At 44.1% G+C, this 19,589-nt stretch overlaps 1 protein-coding gene across 1 annotated transcript; it reads right to left on the reverse strand.

Moving 5' to 3' along the window:
- Nucleotides 1-1,208: 1,208 nt before the first annotated feature.
- On the reverse strand, nucleotides 1,209-19,046 carry LOC148593315 (olfactory receptor 14A16-like). Its single transcript, XM_088531442.1, has 2 exons — nucleotides 19,036-19,046; nucleotides 1,209-2,194 (listed from the first exon to the last, which is right to left on the reverse strand). Exon 2 carries the CDS (start codon nucleotides 2,136-2,138, stop codon nucleotides 1,209-1,211), a length of 930 nt encoding a protein of 309 aa, XP_088387568.1. The 5' UTR covers nucleotides 2,139-2,194; nucleotides 19,036-19,046.
- Between the last annotated feature and the right edge of the window lie 543 nt (nucleotides 19,047-19,589).

Raw genomic sequence — 19,589 nt, forward strand, 5'->3', positions numbered from 1 at the left:
CCTGAATGGCTCCAGCACAGCCCTGGAGGAGCTGGAGCTGCCTTGGGCCTTGAGATCATCTGCCAGCAGGAGGATTTGACGTGGGCACAGCAGCAGCGGTGATGAGAGGAACAGACCCTGCAATTGCCTATGTTGGCCAGGGCACTGGACGGGTGATGCCTCTGTGGCCAGATGGACCCTATGTGTTAGGTGGATACCTGCTCAAGGTAGGAGCAGCAGGACCTTCTTGGGCTTCCAATGCAGAGTGAGCTTCCAGTGCTTCTGGATCTGTGGCTAAGGAGTAAGAAATCACGGAGTTACAGAGAAGTTGCTGTGGGAAGGGACCCCTGGAGTTTTCCAGTCCAACCTCCTACACAGAGCAGGGCTGTTTGGAGCCCTCCAGTGTTACCTGGCCACTGCTGGACTCTGCCTGACCCCCGTTACCATCCACAAACCTGCCCTGCTTATCTTGTTTGAGCACTGGAGGATGGCATCTTCTGTCTGTAGATTCCTGCCCTGCTTGCACCCTGGACATTGTAAGCTCAGACCCGAGTGTCTGATGTTGTTTCTTCATGCACATAAGACTCTGCATGCAGCGTTCCTGGGTAGGCGGCCTGAATCTGAAGTTCTTCTCATGCTTTTAATTTGTCTTGTCAGGAAATTTTCTGCCGTGTACATACAGACAGCTTTGGTATCTAGAGCCCTCTCTGGGACCTGCTCAGTTCCAGCTTCCCTTGCCAAGACTTTCCAAACTATTAGGAGGGCCGAGTCGAGCTGGAGATGGGAAGTCATCTCCACAGAATGATGACAAGACCAAGTCAGGACCCAGCTCAGCCATGTCCACAGCATGAGTCAGGGCAAGCACAAGGACAAGGGGCAGGAGGCCCCATAATGAGGTCGATGACTCCCTGTCTCCCTAGCTCTTGTGCCCAGCAGGTCCCCTCCCTGTCTGCCTGCAGTCCCTCCATACCCACCCTGCTGCCCAGCACTGCATGAGACCGGCCCTGCAGCCCCTCCAGCAACTGCTGCTTGTCACGGTGGGAGACAGACTCAGTTGGAAGTGAACATGGCTAAGAGTCAGATTTACATGAGAGATTCTTCAGGACAAATGGCACGAAACAGAAAATTTATTTTCCTTTGCAGGAATGTAACAGAACAAAAGGAAGAAATAAATCAAAAAACAACACATATCCTGGATGCCAAATCTCCCAGTACAGATATTGCTGATGTTAGAACAATTGGATGAGTTTCCTAAGGGCATCCTTGAGCTCCTTGTTCCTCATGCTGTAGATGAGGGGGTTCAGTGCTGGAGGCACCACCGAGTACAGAATGGACACAACCATATCTAGAAGTGGGGAGGAGATGGAGGGGGGCTTCAGGTAGGCAAATGCACCTGTGCTGAGAAACAGGGAGACCACGGCCAGGTGTGGGAGGCACATGGAAAAGGCTTTGTGCCGGCCCTGCTCTGATGGGATCCTCAGCACAGCTCTGAAGATCTGCACGTAGGACACCACAATGAAAGTGAAACACCCGAAGAACAAACAGCCACTAACCACAATAATCCCAGCTTCCCTGAGGTAGGAATTTGAGCAGGAGAGCTTGAGGATCTGGGGGATCTCACAGAAGAACTGCTCCACCACATTGCCTTGGCATAGAGGTAGGGAAAATGTGTTCCCAGTGTGCAGGAGAGCATTGAGGAAACCACTGGCCCAGGCAGCTGCGGCCATTCTGACACAGGCTCTGCTGCCCAGGAGGGTCCCATAGTGCAAGGGTCTGCAGATGGCAACATAGCGATCATAGGCCATGACTGTGAGGAGATAATGCTCCGCTGATACGAAAAAAAAGAAGAAAAAGACCTGCCCAGCACATCCCAAGTATGAAATGACCCTCATGTTCCACAGAGAATTGTGCATGGATTTGGGAACAGTGGTGGAGATGCAGCCAAGGTCGAGGAGGGAGAGGTTGAGGAGGAAGAAGTACATGGGGGTGTGGAGGTGGTGGTCACAGGCTACGGCTGTGATGATGAGGCCGTTGGCCAGGAGGGCAGCCAGGTAGATGGCCAGGAAGAGCGAGAAGTGCAAGAGCTGCAGCTCCCACCTGTCTGAGAACAGCAGGAGCAGGAACTTGTTGAGGGAGCTGCTGTTGGACATCTGTTCCATTGGGCTCAGGAAAACTGTGTAGGGAAGAAAAGGCAATAATAGCTTAGAAGAATTTTCTCTGAAATAAACTTTCCATTTTTCATAGAAATGCTTCTCAATCCCTGTTCCAGCTCTCAGTAATTCCTTCTTCTCACTATCACCTTCAGTCAGCTCCTCAGTCTCTGCTCCAGCTGAGTTTTCTGGGAAGAGCCGGAGCCTGAGTTACTCTAAGTCAATGTGTATAAAGGACTGGTTCTTGATATCTCTCCTTTTTGGAGTTGATGTCACAGGACATCCAACTTTAAGATAAAGGTTCGTTTCATATTCCCACATACACTTCCAAGGAGTTCGGGGTGCAGGAGGGGATTTTAGCATTTTGCTTTAGAATAACTTATTTTGGAAAGTTTTAGATTCTGTCACCATATCTCATCAGGTTTTTTACATGTCTTTCTTGACATGCAAATACAGCTGTCTTTATTGCTGCAAGCATGAACATAAAGCAGACTGGAGAGAGAGCTCTCTGCTGCTTAGGGAAGAGTGTGGAGTGCGGTTGAGTCCATGTGCCTTGTTCCTGCAGAAAAACCTGGACTCTGTTGAGATCATAGAAGACTGTTTCAAAGCACTCATTTAACTTTGCTCTCCCTCTAATGTTAAGGTGGATACATGATGGAGAGAACAGGACACTGCTCCTTACATGGCAAGCACTCTGTGCACTGAATCCTCTTCTGGAGGGCACCTCACAACCCCAGCCGGACAACAGAGACAGTCACGTATCCTGACAGTCACAGGGTCTCCTAAAGGGAGAGTCAACCCCTTTGCAGCCCCTCCAATGACGCTGCCCAGCACCCTGGGCACATTGCCCCTCTTCAGACACCTCCATGGCAGGACCTCACGGTGAGTATCTGAATTTGTAGCTGAAGCCCCAGCTGACTGCCAGGACAAGAGCAGAAAGGAGAGGCAGGGAAATGAGGAGAAACACTGTGACTGCTGCCAAGGGAGGACAGAGAGACAGAGCAGCACCGTCCCCAGGTTGCACCTCCCAGACAGTGTGTCCTCCCAGGACAGTGGTTCTCAGACCCTGTGCCTTGCAATGGGAAATGGGCACATGGCAGGAGAGAGCAGCTCTGCTGTTCTGGAAATCTGACTGCAGGAGAGTCTTTTTGCTTCTCTGGGAAATTTCCTATCCGATTCTGAAGACATAAGTGAAGAACCAACAGCAGGATAAAAAGACATAGAAGATTTGAGAGGAGGACTGCCAAAAAAACCATCCCTGTGTGGAGAGAGGTCTTTTTGTGACTTGGAGTAAGGAAGCAAATCATTAACATCAACATGTTTTTCGCTAACAGCCTTTCCTGACTCTTTGATAACTTCTTTCATTGGAGAAGGCTCACTGTATTCTATCTGATTTTTGGAAAATAAGCATTTATAATTTTCACGCCTATCAGTATCATTGTGCAGTGAACAGTTGGTGAATTGTTGTTCTTCCAAGCGGTCGTCTCCTCCCATATTATGTGAAGCCTGAGACAACTTGAAATCTTTCCCACTTTCCCATCTCCTAACCCACATCTGAGGTTCAAACTGACAAGACTCAAAATTGATGCTTGTGGCATTCACATTTTTGCATCCACTTGTATTCTGCATTTTGTCTTCTTCAGACAAGTCACATTTGGATGTTTCCACATCATTGTCTTCCCTCAGATGTTTGAAGTCATTGCTTATCAAGGCAGATACGGACCTTTTTGCCTCTTTTTTCTTAGTCTGCTGGTTCGCACCTTGGGCTACCTCAGTATCACTACAGATGTTGTAATCTGTGCCTTCACTCATCTCCAGTTTGTCTTGAACCATTTTTCTTTGAGTTGCAGCAAACTCATATATTTCCTCCGGCTCCTGTTCACCCACCCCGTTGTCGTCTTCCTTCTGGCATGCAGGGTTTAGCACAGCTTCTTCTTCCTCATCTTCACCCACCCACACTGAGTTCAGGAGCTCTTTGAAGTTCTCAGCTCTGTTATCATTATCTTCATCGTCTCTCGCAGAGAGGAGATCATCTTCTGGATCCACTCCAGAAGATGCCTGGCTCTCTTCAGCGCAGTCCTTACACTTGAGCACAAGTTCCCTTAAATCAAACCTGCAAGAATGTAACAGAAATGTTAATGTTTATCTCCCTCAAAATTCATTCAAAATTCCAAAATGTTATAGTTGCCTCATCAATCTAGTGAGTCTTGTAAAGAAAGTTAAATTTAATTTGTGAAACTGTTGTGCCAAATTAGACATGCAGTTTCAACATTAATAAAGTCAATAACAATTTCAGGTTTTCACTCCGTGTCACCATAATCTTCTCAGGTTTCACACTTATTTCCTCCATTCCAAACAATGCATCGCTGCCACTACAGAGGATAATCAGTTCTCCTTGATTAGGTATGAGTTTAACTGACTATCAACATAAAAGAGCAGATTTTTTTTCCTGGTCTTTTTCAGAATTACTTTAAAAGGAGGACACCTACATTTCCAGAACTAAGTGATTTTGATCCGATAGAATGTGTTTCATCTGCTGCTGTTTCAAGTTCATTATCTAACACATGTCTAGGATCATGACTGACATAACAAATTAGCATTCCCTGCATCCACATTCTGCAAGTCTCATTCAGATTAAGTGTGTCACTAGGGCAATGCTTTGAGAATTACACTCATCACCATTGCCACCATCAGCTGTCATTAAAGATCATGAGACAAAACTTGGCAAAAGTGTTCTAGTCATAAACCAAAAATAGAAAATCTCAAGCAGATGTAACCTGAAGAAAGATTCATGAAAAAATGAGGATAAGATGCTCTTGTGTTCATATTTCACTTAAGATGGAAGCAGAGGTACTTGCATCTCAAGTGAAATGAGTTTTGTGAAAGCCACTGAAACCACAACAGAAGGTATCAGGTTAAAGTCCATGTGGCTGAAAGCATGAGGTGACCCAAAGCACACTCATATGATACAAACCTGGTAGCCAAAGCCCTCAGCTGGGGCACAATCCTAGCAGGGATGTCAGTATAAGCAGTGTAAAGATATCGCAGGAATGCGAGGACTGCCTCTTTTGTCACATCGCTCAGCAGCACCCGGCGCGTCTGCTCGTCGTCATCGTCCTTCACCTTCACATATATCCCTTCGTCGTAAACCTGTGCGGTAAAAGGAAAGCAAACAAGGTCCGCTTCCTCATAAAGGAACACCACCAGCAGTATCTGCTCTCTATCAGGCCACTATTTTTTTTTTTTTTTGTGTGTGAAAGTCTGTTCCTATGGCCAGGATTTGGTGCCTCAGAGGGAAGCTAAAATGACCAGAGATACCGTGAAGCTTTCAAGGACCCCTCATAAATGGTCCTAAGCACCTTGAGTTGAAACTGCTGTAATCATGCATGAGGACAAAACGAATTCTACTGATTACAGAAAGAATGACAAAACTTTGTCAAGAAGTTGGTATGGTTTGGTGGCAGCTCTGTCAGAAGGCAAGTTCCTGTCTTCAGCCCACTACCTTTCATTGCCTTTGCAGGAAATTGCACAGGAGCAGGCTGGAAACTGTATGAACCAAAATGCTTCTGGGAACACAGAAATTACTTCACTGGCCTTGCCAAAGGCACAGGTCAATGCAGCTACCTCCATAGCACCTGTGGGAGTGACAGACCTCTGTCTGGGTTAGTTACAAGCACAGCTTGTAAATACTGTCTACTCCATAATCAGCAGGTCCAGAGTGACTTGCCACTGGATCTCCAAATACTCTGTGCTTACTGTACGGCATCACTAACTCATTTGTTGTGATCAGTCTGGAATAGACGGTCAAACTCCTGTTACTGCAAAGGGGCTTTACTCGAGGGGAAGAGAAGAGTCTAACAGCAGTACTTACCAGCTGAACAGCCCGTGGACAGCGTGCATACAGCACAAACATATGGGCATAAAGGATTTCTCCAGAGTCCACTTGAAACTGGATATCACTCAAGTAGGCGTTGTTAACCATGATATTGTAATCTTCTGCCAGCATCCTGAAAGAGGACTAGAACATAGAAGGGACACAAAGACAGAAGTTGTTACAGCTGTAAGGCATTTTCCTGGCAGATAAGGAGGCAACAGCCCAGTTTGTCAGCACTGCTGTACTCTGGGTCCCAGCGTGGGTATGGCTGCCTTTGCCTTCTCAGGACTAACAGAATCCTTATCAGTGCAAGGTCTTCCATAAGAGACGTAAGCAACCTAGTCCAACACACATCTCTGGCTTTGTTTCCCTCCTTCTCCTCTCTTCAAAGCTTAGCAGCTGTGAAGAGGCAGTCACATGCTGTCTTCCACTCTACTTGTGGAACAGCCTTTTGCATTACAGCACATCATCGTCCTCGGATCTTTACCACATCATTTCCTGATGTGGCAGAGCCACTGCCTGCAGTTGGCCTCTTGCTCTGCTGTCTTCCACCATGTTTTTGAAAGCTGTAATTCCCACCTTGATGGAACTGAACTCAGTTCATAACAATTGCATAGAGCAAGAGGAATGAGGATGACCCAGGGGCAAGGTAATGAGCCTTTCCTCTCTTGTTCACTGTTTTGGTCTAGCAATGACACCTGGGAAGAAGCCCTCTGCAACAAGGGGGCAACACGGAATAAAAGAAATGCAGGTATCTAGTCCAAAGGAACTTGTGCACTTGTTACTGAAATCTCCTTTGAAAATTCCTTTATTTATTTACTTTTAAGTATTTACTCTTATAATTTTAGACTCCTTTACTGAAAGTTTGGGGAAGGCTGGTTGCCCAAGCGATCTGTGACTAGTTTAATGTCTGGCACTACCCCTACTACAAACCCATACAAGGCAATCTTCTAAAGACTCAGACTCCCTAGGTAGCAGTGTTGCTTCTGGAGGTGGCCAGTGCTTCAGAGAAGCGTGAAATACCTGCAGCCCATGGTTGAGGGAGGCTGCCTGACTGTAAGTAGAAAGCAGCTTTACCTGAGACACTAATTGTTGACCTTGTACTTTCTGAACCTAGCGCAGACTGGAAGAAAGGCAAGTTTTATCCAACTCCATGAGAGGTAGTTCCACCAGAAACAGCAGAGCTCTTTATTTTATTAGCAGGTTTCTAGGTTGGTTCAGTGGGAACTCAGCCTCTCTACTTGCTTCAGTGTGTTTGCAAGGAGCCAATACCGGTTAGCATGGAAACGGCAGCACACGCTGGGCCATTTCTTCCAGGCTTCACAGGTGGGCTAGAGGAGACTCTGCACGTCATGGACTGCTCTCCAAGGGCAAGACAGGAAGCTCAGTCTGGAAACCTGTTAGGTGTTTCTTGCTCTCTTTTTCTTGGCAGGTAGGACACCTGCAAGACGGTACCCCGAGAAGGCAGGCACTGCTTTCCAGGCAGGAAGCCCAGAACAGCCTTCCTGCTGACACTAAAATTATGACTCGAAAATGGGGAAATTAAGTAAGAACAGAAATATTCTGGCTGCACCATTCTCTGTGCAAAAGAAAGACTGGAAAGGAAGATAAGAGGAGAGGCATTGACAAAGTTCTGGTCAGAACCATGCAAAATGGGTGCGTACATGAGCCTGGATGAAACCCCAGACAGTTCTGTCTCTCCTGGTCTCCAGGAAGTGTGGCCTGTGTCATCTAGGCTGGGCATCAAAGCAGAGTACTACCTAAGTGCTGAGCAGATACATCCCTAGTAACTACCCCCAAATACTCTATGCACTACAGCCTCAATATTTAACCTGGTTCTCTTTGTGTAAATTATGCACAAATTTGCTTTATGTTACCTGTTATTTTAAATTAAGTAGGACAAACACTCTGAAACACCCACAAGCCTGCCTGTGGGCATCAATGAAACATCACGTATTTGGACTTCAGCTTTGCCTAGGATGATTCCTGTGAGTGACTGTAATGCTTAAACATCTCTGTTTCTGTGAAAATGAATGGGAAATACTCCATACTTCTGGAAATTAATCAAATAGGAGAGGCTTTTTTTTTAACAAATAAACAATACAAAAATACAGTGCAAATAAACAATACAAAAATACAGTGCAAATAAACAATACAAAAAAGGGGAAAAATAACATTTGTCCTTACATTTCTATCGTTGCTTCTCGGAAATCTCTTCTCTATGGGTAGAAGGGCAAAGCCACTTAGTGAAGAATCACTGGAAGTCAATTCTTTTCCTCAAAGAAGAAAAGGCACATCTCAAGTCATGTACAACCTTCTTGTAAGACAGAATGAAGTGGCAACTCTTAACTGCCATTTCTTCCTTGCCATGACAACTCCCCAAGAGACTCCTGTCCCAGGCTGACATTTCTGAGCTGAATGGTTCAGCCTCCCCCTCTTGGCTTTATCAGATGCATTTGGTTTTCTTGGCATATGACCAGCAGCCATTTGCTGCAGCTTAATAGGAGAACTGAGGGAATTTTACCCAAGTCAAGTACAAAGCAGAGAGACATTAGATTTAGCAACCATAGTCTTCACTGATGAGTGAACAGGAGACACACAGTGCATATATTATGCTAAATGGTTGGACAATTTTAAGGCTATCATTGGTCTTGGAATGTGCCGTTGTGCAATGCACACCACTGTAACCAGGGAAGTTAGAGCTGCTCTTGAAGGAATTCTAGGTGGTGGACTTTTTTCAGCCTGTACAGATCAACTTCAGGGACTGTGTATCCATGTACCAACACAACATCATCTCTTAACGCTCTTCTTTCACCAGGTCTTCTCCTGGTGAAACCTCGTAAGACAGTGCTGTCGGCAAAAGCCACTAGGCAGAAAAGAGCATATATTTTGGGGATATATTTTTGCCTCACGATTGGCCGTGTCTGGGCCCCCAGCTGGCAGAAATGCATCTGACACCTTTAAAGGATTTTTAAAATAAAATTTAGAAGCTGCTGTCTAAGAGGAGCTCTTCTTAAATATTGGGATCTATGAATCATTTCAGAAATGTCAACTTGATTGTACCTAAAGCCTACTACAGAACAATGCCCCCAAATATCACCCCCTGGATCAACAATATCATCTTGAGGCTGCTGCCACTGCTCTCCAAGTTCAGTATGGCTAAACGTGGCTCCTCATAGCTGATGACACCAGAGAGGAGGCTCATGAGGCTGCCAGAACTTACTTGGCTGCTCTACTTCCTGAGCGTCGTTAAGCTCAAGCCTCCACTGAGTTTGTGCTTCCATGGCCAACTCAACCAGTTGCTGCAGAGTCTGAACATGAACCTTCTCGCCCTGAGACGAAATCTGTCCAGCCTGTTCAGAGCCTGAGTCGGCTTCATCAGCAGCTTTTTCTCCGGTCTCTGGAGAAGCAGGATAATGAGGACTGAGATCAGGCTGAAGTTGCTGAGATACTTCTGGTTGATCAGATCCCACTGATGGCAGAGAAGTCTCTGACTTACAAATCTGATCAAAGGAGAGAAAAAAAAAGACATCAATAAAATAATTTTGTATGTATTTGCAGAGCTCAGAGTACAGTCTCTGAATTGATCTCTAGTTCATACTTTCAAAATATCTTAATAAATATTAATAAAATACTTTGAGCGATCCCCAGATACATACTTGCTCTCCAAGAAGATAGTGCTATAAGGCGACAGACTAAAAGGTCCTGTCTGTTTCTGTAGGCAGCATTTATAAAACTACAGAAAAACGAGAGGCAAGACATCTGGATAATAACAGAGTGAGACCGCCCGGTTTAAAACTGGATCACAGTCCTGCATGCAGCTTCAGGCAGTGGGATACATGGGGAAAGCCTGAAATGCAAACGCTTCACTTTACAACCCTAGGAGTGCCCACCCCCTCCTCAGTGTAACACACAAGCATCCATCTTCAGTGTGAACTTTCCACACTGTTCCTTGCTGCCTTGATACAAAACATGAGTAAAGAAAGAGAAAGGCTCTCATTATAATCAGTCAGAGAAAAGTATCAAGAAGGAACACAAGAGTCAGGCTACTGTAAAAATAGCTAAGCTAGTGGCAAAATGAAGAGGCTCAAGCCCTCTCACTCAGTGCTCTGCTCCCATTTGTTTTGTCTTCCAAAAGCCCAAAGAACAGCACGGCAACACAAGCCTCAGCCTCCTGTCCAAAAGGGAGAAGCGAAAGTTCAAGATCACCAAACCTACTTGTGTGAGACCAGGGGACAGTTGTGCAGGAGCAGAGAGCATGCAGAGCATGGGGTGACTCACTTACATGGCAGAAAAGAGAAGGGCTACAGAGCAAGTAAACTGTGGCACACAAATACCAGAGGAAGGAGAAAAGAGCATCCCACCTGCACAGTTATGCAAGGTACGATTGGAGGGGTCGGTTCAGCAGTGTAGAATGATTCAGGGTCGCAGGGCCCTGTTAGAGCACTGCTGTTCCATAAAGGGCAGTCCTTGTTTCTGGGCGATGGCATGAGCCAGTCTGTTTTCTCAGATCCATCCTCCAAAATCCTACTGGTGGGAAGCCGAGGAGTGGAAGGGAATTCCATCTCTTGTGTAAGCACCATGGCGGCTCGCTCTTCAGTCCTTTTGCGGGCTGTCTCTGGATCCCGCAGCAGTAACGGTGGAGGAGTAGTTGGGCCTCTTTTACGTGTTCTTTTCTCTTTAAAAAGAAAAGCAAAAGAAACCCAAATAAATGAACAGCTGAACACATAAGCAGAGGAACTGAACCTGCCAGCTTTTTCAAGTGTTGCAGTTGGCAATGATCAAAATGCAACTACAGCAGAACACAAGATTTCTGCAATAAGTCCCAAGCCTCCCGTTACTTCTGCCAGAGAAACAAACCTTCAGGGAAGACTTATTCGTGCACACATGGTCCTGCTGGGCTGAGCTGTCAAATCAGATCACTATGAAAGCAACTGATACCTATGTGCAGGCTACCTTCCAGACCCTTTGAACAGTGAGCGTACAGTGCTTTTGGCGAGTTAGCAGCGCTTCACTCAAAAAAGAGAGAGAGAGAGAGAAGAAAAAAGACTCCAAAGCCATGAAGGACTGCTTTTGGTGTGTCTTGATCACTGGTGATGGTCACTCATGTCAAACCACAGCACATATGAATCCTGCACAGCTATCATTTGTCAGGTCTGTTTCTCAGGTCTGTTTCTTTACTGCCTTTGACTTACTAATTCCCAATATAATTGGCAGTGGTTATCAGCAGGAAGAGATTGAGGAGAGCCACGAAGAGCAAAGTGTCTCCTATGTGCAGAACTCAACCTTCCCCCACGGCAACTGGCTTCTTTTCTGACCATTTTTGTGCATTTAAATAGCAAACCACAGGTTCAACGTGTGTAGTTGTATGCACATATACCTCAGAAAGAAAGCAGAGCAAGGAGAGAAGGATGAAAAAGTTGCATAATCAAGGGTATGGGACAGTGAATAAGAAAAATGCACTGCAAAAAAAATAACAATGGTCTTTTCATGTTTTCCCTTTGGGATTTATTAAAAAAACAACTCATCTTAAAAACATTCTATAGTTTTGAAACAATCAACCAGTGAAATAAATATAAGACTCAGAATGGATTTCAGTGAAACATCCTGCAGCCTCCCTTGGCTATCTGTATGTGGATACTTTGCATTACTCCATCTCGGACAACTTAAATGAAACAGAAGTGTGCTTGTCATCCCCTATGCCCAACAGAAAAGTTGGTAGTGAAGAGCAGGCTGTTACATCACTCCTCCAATAGTACAGCCTGAGACACTCACGGTGACACATACCTGATCCAGGCTTCCATTTGATTGGCAAGGCAGCCACGGGTTTCATATTTGCAGCTACTGCTGCTTGTTCACGCTTTTCTTGCTCCAAGAGAGAGCGTGACATTGCCATAGCAACCTGCAGATCTTCATCCTGAGGTTCCATTTTGATCCTCTTTTTCATTTCCTTTGAGTCATCTCCGGAGAACTCTTTGCGCTTTGATATGTTTGGTTGATTGCTGAAACGTAAGAATGCAGCAGAAAGCCCAAGTTAACCTAACATAACTGGATCAGAGACAAGAAACCCTGAGCACTTCAGACCAGCTGCCCCACTTCCTCAGAGAGATTCCCATATCCAGAATAATAAGAAAGCATCAACAGTACTTTTTTCTGTGGAGGAAAGAAAAGGATTTCTTATCATGCGTGGAATTCACAGCAATTTGGAGAAAATCTTATTTTGGAAAGGTAAACATAAGACTGCAGCACTGACAAACTGCCTTTTTTTTTTTTTTTTGCAAGGGCAGGAATGGCCTTAACCATCTGCTACCTCAAACCTAAACTTTGTATCAAAGGGCAAAAATCAGGTTGAAGTCAAGAACACCGTCACCAAAACCGTTCTGCCAATCTTACACTTCCACAGTAAACAAGCAATGGCCCTTCCTCAGCACAATAAGACTTAAAAGTCCTTTGGATACATTTCAGGCAGGCACCACTCGCTATACTCTGAACATGGTGCTCAAATCCCAAAGAGCAGATACATCTCTGCACCCAGCACAATTCAGAACATCCTGTATGTTTCCTCCTTGACTCTGTGGATAAGGCCCATGTATCCAGGACAGCAACGAGCCGAAAAGCTGAGGCCTTGGAAACACGGATACTCCAAAGAGACTGTATGCTCATATAGCATGTTCTGCTTAATAAGCTCAACCACGCTATTCAGCTTTATTACGTAATTACCTCTCAGAGCATAAATATTTCTGACAAATTAGTGTAAGATTATTTACTTCCCATTTTGCTCCTGTCTGCTGACTCATAGTCATCCACCACCTGATCACTTTTGAAGGAAAGCAAGATTTTCACCAAAATCTTACCTGGGATACTTAGGAGAGGCAACTCCAAACTGAGACACCTGCAGTGCCTGAAGCAGCATTTTAGGAGGAACAGCCATCTTCACAGCACAGCGTTTCAAGTGAGTAGTTTGGCTCTCGGAAGTTTGGAAATGTTTGCCACAGACGAGACAATCAGGGATTGCTGGTTTGCTGGAGGAGGAGATCTCTGCTGCCTCCATCTCATCCAGACACCTGGAGGATGATGGAAATAAAACAAAACAAAACAAAATAAAATAAAATGCTCTTTTTGAACCTTGCCTCCTGAAATGCTGTAATTGAGCAACTCCAACTACTTAAGCAAGCTGTTTACAATACTTTCTTTACAGAGAAGCACAGACATTTCATTCATAAAGAGCTAGCTGTATGTACTATTTTAACAGTATTTGATATTTACCACTAAGGAAACTGTTATAGAGTGCTGGCATCAATTTAAGCCCACACCATTCTGACAAAAGAAAACACAAGGATCCTTCCCTTAGCCTTCCACTCTCATTACCTGTGGAAAGCAAAGGTCTATAGTGCATATATATAGTATTTACAAAGGTATATAGTGCATAGTTTTACAAAAGTATATAGTGCATAGTCTATGTGCATCTTGCAAAACAGTATCACATCTTTCCTTCAGCGAATAGCTCAGATTTGCAAACAGCTGACATACCAAATGTTCTTAGGAAATCATTATTTAATTGAATAAATGGGTTGAAATGGGCAGATTTTGAAATGGACACTAACGGGTAGCTTTGCTACCTAGTCTGCAATTACATCTTCTCTAAGGCACTGCTGCTGAAAGCCACACTGGCCTTTCATGCTAGTGCTTCACCTATTAACGTGCTGCCCCCGTCGTGTTGTGTTCATGGCTGAAAGATCCTTCTGGCAGATCTGACAAAAAAACAAGCCCTTCTCCTCTAGGCTTTCCGGGACTTCCTCCTTGATCTTCTGCTGAAGGGCAAAAGCCAAAGCACCATCGTCCTTTGTGGATGGAAGATCGTGGGTAACTGGCACAGAAGGGAGAGATGATAGAGTTAAACATCTTGTAGTGAAAGGCATGAAACTGTTACATTTGTCATGATTATTTTATTAACTTAAAAAACCCCTGCAATCTTCCTGTTGCATCTTCACATCTCATTTCTCACAAGGGAATGCACAAACAGTACAGGAGAGCACTACCCCAGGAGTGGAAGGTGGCAATTGGTTCATCGCACATTATGTATCAGAACCAAAAGGAGAGTTATGTTTTAGATGAAGTTTCTGGGAGAACATGGGGTCTTAAACATTACATATTAAGCACAGGAAATTCTCATGTCCATAGAGAACCAGCAGGGCCTTGACTTTTAAAGGGGCCTTGACTTTTAAAGCACCAAAACACCAAAAAAAGTGCTATGAATTCAAATTGCTACGGATTCAATTCATCTGCATAGAACATCCTATTTTGTAAGTGCTCAGAGATTTACAGAAGACACGGAGTAACTAAGGTCATATTTATATGAGCTACACAATATTGCCCCCGAGAAGAACGACTAGATTTACTGATGCTGTTAGAATCTCAACCTGTTTCCAGAAAGTAAATTCTCTCTCCAGAACTTAACATAAAATCAAATTTCAGCCGCACAAAAGATCTAGGAGAAAAGTATAGAGATCAATACACATTTATCAATAGAGAAAGCAAGTTCTCAGACATGTGGAGCGATTTATTCAGCATCACACAAGCCACCTGTCCAGCTGTGAACAAAGCCCAGGAAGCCAGACTGCTGCTCATGCAATCACCCTAAGCAGCCCTCAGCACTCTCCATGCACACATAGGAGCTAAATAACAGCAGAAACGTACCTTTTTCCGGGTTCTCTTCCTCGCTTTCATCAGAGGAATTCCTGCTAGCTGCAGCCTTTGGCAAGCTATCGCCCAGGCTATGTTTTAGCTGCTCAGGTGCCACTCTCTTGAACTGCTGCATTCCCTCCACCGCCAGCTTTGCTGCCCGCACCTTCGACCCAGGCAGCAGTGGTGTCTTCAAGGTGTCCGAAGAGCAGGTCTCTGGTTGTGAAGGACGGAAGGATAGTGTAGTCTGGGAACAGTCACTCGGAGCATTCACTGAAGGGGACAAAGCACAGTTTCCCAGTCAGAATTAAACAGGTAACTGAGCTGCCCAGGGAGCTCTTGGGAAGCTTCCCAAAACAGCAACCTGAGATAGTCAAAAAAAATGAACATGTTTCTACTCTGATCTTCAAGCCCTATCCATGGTTCGGACTTTCAGGCTCAGAACCAAGCAACAGGTGTTCCTAAGGAGGGGTGGTAACGAGCAGCAGGCTAACAGCTCAGTGTATCTCCGCTCTGCTTTGAGGCAACCTGTGAGATCAGACCAAAGATCTCACCAGCCCAGTTTCTGAGTGCAGTCACTAGTAGATAATTACGAAAGGGTATCAGGCAGAACAAGTACAAAATAATCCTTCTCCTGGTTGACCTTAGCTGTCAGCTTAAGGATTTCATGCACTGGTGACTGCCTTCTGGTCATCATATTTAGTCATCACTGAAAGACCAATCCTTCATGAATTAACCCAGAACCTTTCTTAATTTATTTTTTTGGCCTTGGTGACAGTCAATGGCAACATAATTCAACATTCAATACAATAACACACTGTGAAAAAACACTTTGATATAATCTAAACTTGCTTCTTGATGATTTGAGGGATGATTTACATTCTGAAGTCGCAAAAAAAAAGGTAATGACTCCCTCATATATCACTCAGCACTTAGGTTTCACCTTACTGAAGAACTGCATACCTCCTCCAGACTTCTAAAGAGCTCTACTGAACTGAGTCTTTTCAGTACTAGCCTATTTTCTGTCTGAAAGATTTCAGTGCACGCACCTGTCACATTCCTCTTGGTAGAGTAACTGGTCACTGTGCGCAGCTGGCTGTCAGGGAAAGCGCTTCTCCTGTCTTCTTGTGACGTCCCACCACTACTGCAGGGCACAGCATCATCGTCTTCTTCACGCATCCCTGTCGGCACCTTAGAACCCAAATTTTGTGGCAAATCTTTCCCCTTCACTACTGGAAAGCACTGATCGATTTGGCTCCCAGGAACAGATCTGCCTGTTGTAGTGGTCTTTATCCATTTCTGAACCTTCTTTGTTGCCTCAGTATCCTCAGCTTTCTCCTCAGTATCCTCAGCTTTCTCCTCAGTATCCTCAGCTTTCTTCTTTGCCCTACCGACAATTTTTGCCCACACTACTTTAAATTCATTGTCCTCTTCATCCATGGTGCTGCAGGCTGCAGTAATGCTGCCTAGCAGCGCTACAGGGAAAGATCTCAGGAACAGTCAGGGCTGCGTCTTCTCTGGCTCGCCGCCTTCATTCTTCAGACGCCAGCACTTCTCCACTGTTCCAACGGTGGACTTTCCTCTGTGATTAATTCATCTGCATAGAATATATTATAGCATTTAGTGCAGCACATTCTCCAAGGACCCTGCTTATTTTCACTCAGCACAGTGATGACTTTCTTGTTCAGAGGATTTTGGAATGGAAGTGAAGCATTTCAATCTGCCCAAAGCATGTGTAGGATCTTCATGGTACGCTAGAGGGCTTCAGAAAGATTTACTGAAGCCCTTTAATGGAAAAACCTCTAAAAGGTGGATATGTAAGATGGTATACGCAGATGCAGTGTGAAACAGGCCTCTGGTACCAATTTGAAAGAGGACATTCTTTGAAGACTCTTCTTTGAAGGAGAAGAGATTCTCATATAAAATATTGCAGCACATAAGTATAATAGCACATATTGACCCAAAACACTAATACTGTACTTTCCGCACAGACAGACACAGGCCACATTCAAAAGCATGCTGACCTCTCCTTTGAGGTCAGAATCCTGCCTGGAGCTCAGAATTTGAGATGTCCCACTTGTATATGCATCCATATCTACATTTACATAACACAGCAAAAATGAATGTATTCACTCCCATAAGGTGGGGAGGAAAGACTGTCACTCGGAGTGCAAAATTTCATTTTGTGACACAGCATATTTAAAGAAGAGAGCCTGTCCCCATGCTGAAAAGCAGCTCACAGAGTAAGGCTTAGCAGTGCTTGGCCTTGCAGAAGAGTTTCTCGGACAGATGAGAGAGCACATCTAACAAATGTGCCCACCCTTCTTTCACCTCTGAGTTCTTACCTCCTCCTTTGGCTACTCAGTAGACACTGACCATGTTTCATAAACTGTTGTCAAATACACCAGATAAAAGTATTGTCTCTTTCTTAGCTGGTTTAAATTAGCTTCTTAAACTAACTTAAAAAAAACTGATTTAACTAAGTTTCTTAAACTTTCTCTACAGTAAGAATAACAGTGCTAGCTAGTGATTTCTTGGAACAGCAATAGGTACAACAACATCCATATGGAAATGCCATCAATCCCTGAGCAACACTAGAACTAGATTTCTATTCTTAGACATTTTGATTGTCCTCTTCTTCCTAGCCATATGTTCACTACGGTTCTGGCTATTTTAATGGAGCTTTTATATTGACTCCCAAATCCATTTCTTTCAAAACTTAAACAGAGTGTTTCATTTGGAATGGCAGCAGCTGTGGTTCAGTTTCTCCAATAAAACTCTGGGCACCAAAAGACTCAAAATGCAGGAAGAACACAAGCAGGATTGTTTTCTCAAATGGCTTGGCTGCAGCCATGCAAGGCTAAGGAATGCTGGTTACACATTTTCACAGGTCAGCCTTTCCTATAAGCAATTACAGATGTTAATGGATTTATCTATTTTAAATTCCACCTCCCAAACCTGCAGAGGACTTTGCTGTGAGTCTTAGATCATTTCCTGAGAGAGAAATTGACATTTTCTGTAACTAGTTTATAAATTTATTTTTTTCAGACAGAATCTTGGAGTAGTTATCACTACAAATTGACCTTTTTTTTTTTTTTCCTAAGGAGGAGGAGGCACACAGAGAATCTCACATCCTCCATGGCTTTAAATAACTCTCACAGACATATGCATACACATGTCATATTATTTACGGTGACTTCCTGATGTTAAACTTTTGTTTGCAATTAATACTGAATGCCCCAGACAGATCACGTGAGATGCATAAGCAATGCAAACCTAAGGATTAATCTATCTTACTCCTCCATCTACAGACGTGTAGTGAGGCGTAGGCACAGACCAGGATCCTCTAAATACATCTGATCATGCTGTTATTGATGTACCTTAAAGCCCCTTTGGCACCATCTTGTAGAGCTTGTCAAGTAACGGTTTTGCAAAATTATTTATTTCAATATAGAATTCGATTAATTTTGTAAGATTTTAGGACTCTACAAATCACACAAGCTGGTCAAATAAAATAAACAGCAGCACTTACCTATCCACTTAGATGTTCAGTCTATAGCCCAACTGAACCTTTTGATGTATATAATCAAAATAGCACAGAGCAGCAAGAACCTAGATGGTTCTTGAGATGGAACCTAGAAATTGGGAGGAAAGGGTTAGATTTTAGTGTATTTTTACTAATTCCTCTTTTTGCTCAAGTTCCAAGCTTCAGAGGGTGGGAGAAGGTGACAGCACATGCTCTAATGGTGCTAAGTTTAGCCACTTCCACAAGTACCTGTGTACTTAAATATGTGTGTGAATTCAAATATTACTCAGGATCTGCTCAGCCCAGCACTGCTCCCAGCAGTGAACAGCACTGCTCCTGCAGAAAACAAACAAACAAACAACAAACCCCCCCAACGCAGCTCTTTGGAAGTCAGAATAGATCAGGCTAGATAAAGTCCTGAACAACACAACGCAATTCGAGAGCTGACCCTATTTTGAGCACAAAGTTGGGACTCATGATACCATGAATAGTCTGCCCTTTCTTTTTCCATCTTGTTTCCTAATAACTTGCTTGAACCCAGAACCACAACTCTATGGCACACTCTCTCCTACTGAGACATAATGCAAGAGCTGCACAGTGCAGGTTCTCTGGCTTTGTGGAAGTGCCAATATAATATATAATACCGAGGAGAGAGAACAGGAGTTACTCAGTGAGCAGAGCACAAATATAAGTGTAGAAGACAAATTCCAAATCAGGTACTAACCTTTCTGCTCTAGTCTCTGTCAGTCTTCCTATGCCAGACAAGGGTAACTGAAACAGATAGGGAAATACAAGCAATGACAAATTAACAAGCAAAAAATAACGGCTAAAAAAAAAAAAAAAAAAAAAAAAAAAACGGATTTTAAGAAGCAACCTTAGCAATGACCAGCATCATTGTCTACCAGACACTACCCACTTATGTTCCCTCATAACCCATCAGTGCATCATGTTCATGTTTCCTTTAAAGCAACCCCCCTCACTAGTACCTCGTACATAAGGCAAAACATTTTATATCTAGTAAAATTTTTATCACGTTCCAGAAATTAATTTTAAATTGGTACTTACATGACAAAAACTGCCCCTGTTTTTTAAGTGTTATAGAAACTAACCTCCTATTTTACAGAGCATCTTATTGAAAACAGAAAAACTTCACATTATACCTCCTATGGAAGGATAAAGGGGAAGTAATCATAAAAATAAAAAGTAACGGTTGCTCAGTGCAAATTTTCATGGCTTGTATGCAAACACAGTAACATACAAATCAGGAATCTATGCAGCGGGTGTTTCAAAATGAAAAATACAACTGAGAATTAAGCACAGAGCCGCGGCCCGCGGAGGGGATCGGGGGGCGCCGGTGCCGCCGCTCCCTCCCGGTCCT

This window comes from Tinamus guttatus, unplaced genomic scaffold (genome assembly GCF_059628265.1).
Source record: "Tinamus guttatus ecotype Peru unplaced genomic scaffold, ASM5962826v1 Tinamus_guttatus_pri_ptg000417l, whole genome shotgun sequence".
NCBI classification, from domain to species: Eukaryota; Metazoa; Chordata; class Aves; order Tinamiformes; family Tinamidae; genus Tinamus; species Tinamus guttatus.

Coding starts and splice junctions, on each gene's coding strand:
- LOC148593315 (XM_088531442.1), bottom strand. CDS start 2,138: ATGGAACAGATGTCCAACAGCAGCTCCCTCAACAAGTTCCTGCTCCTG.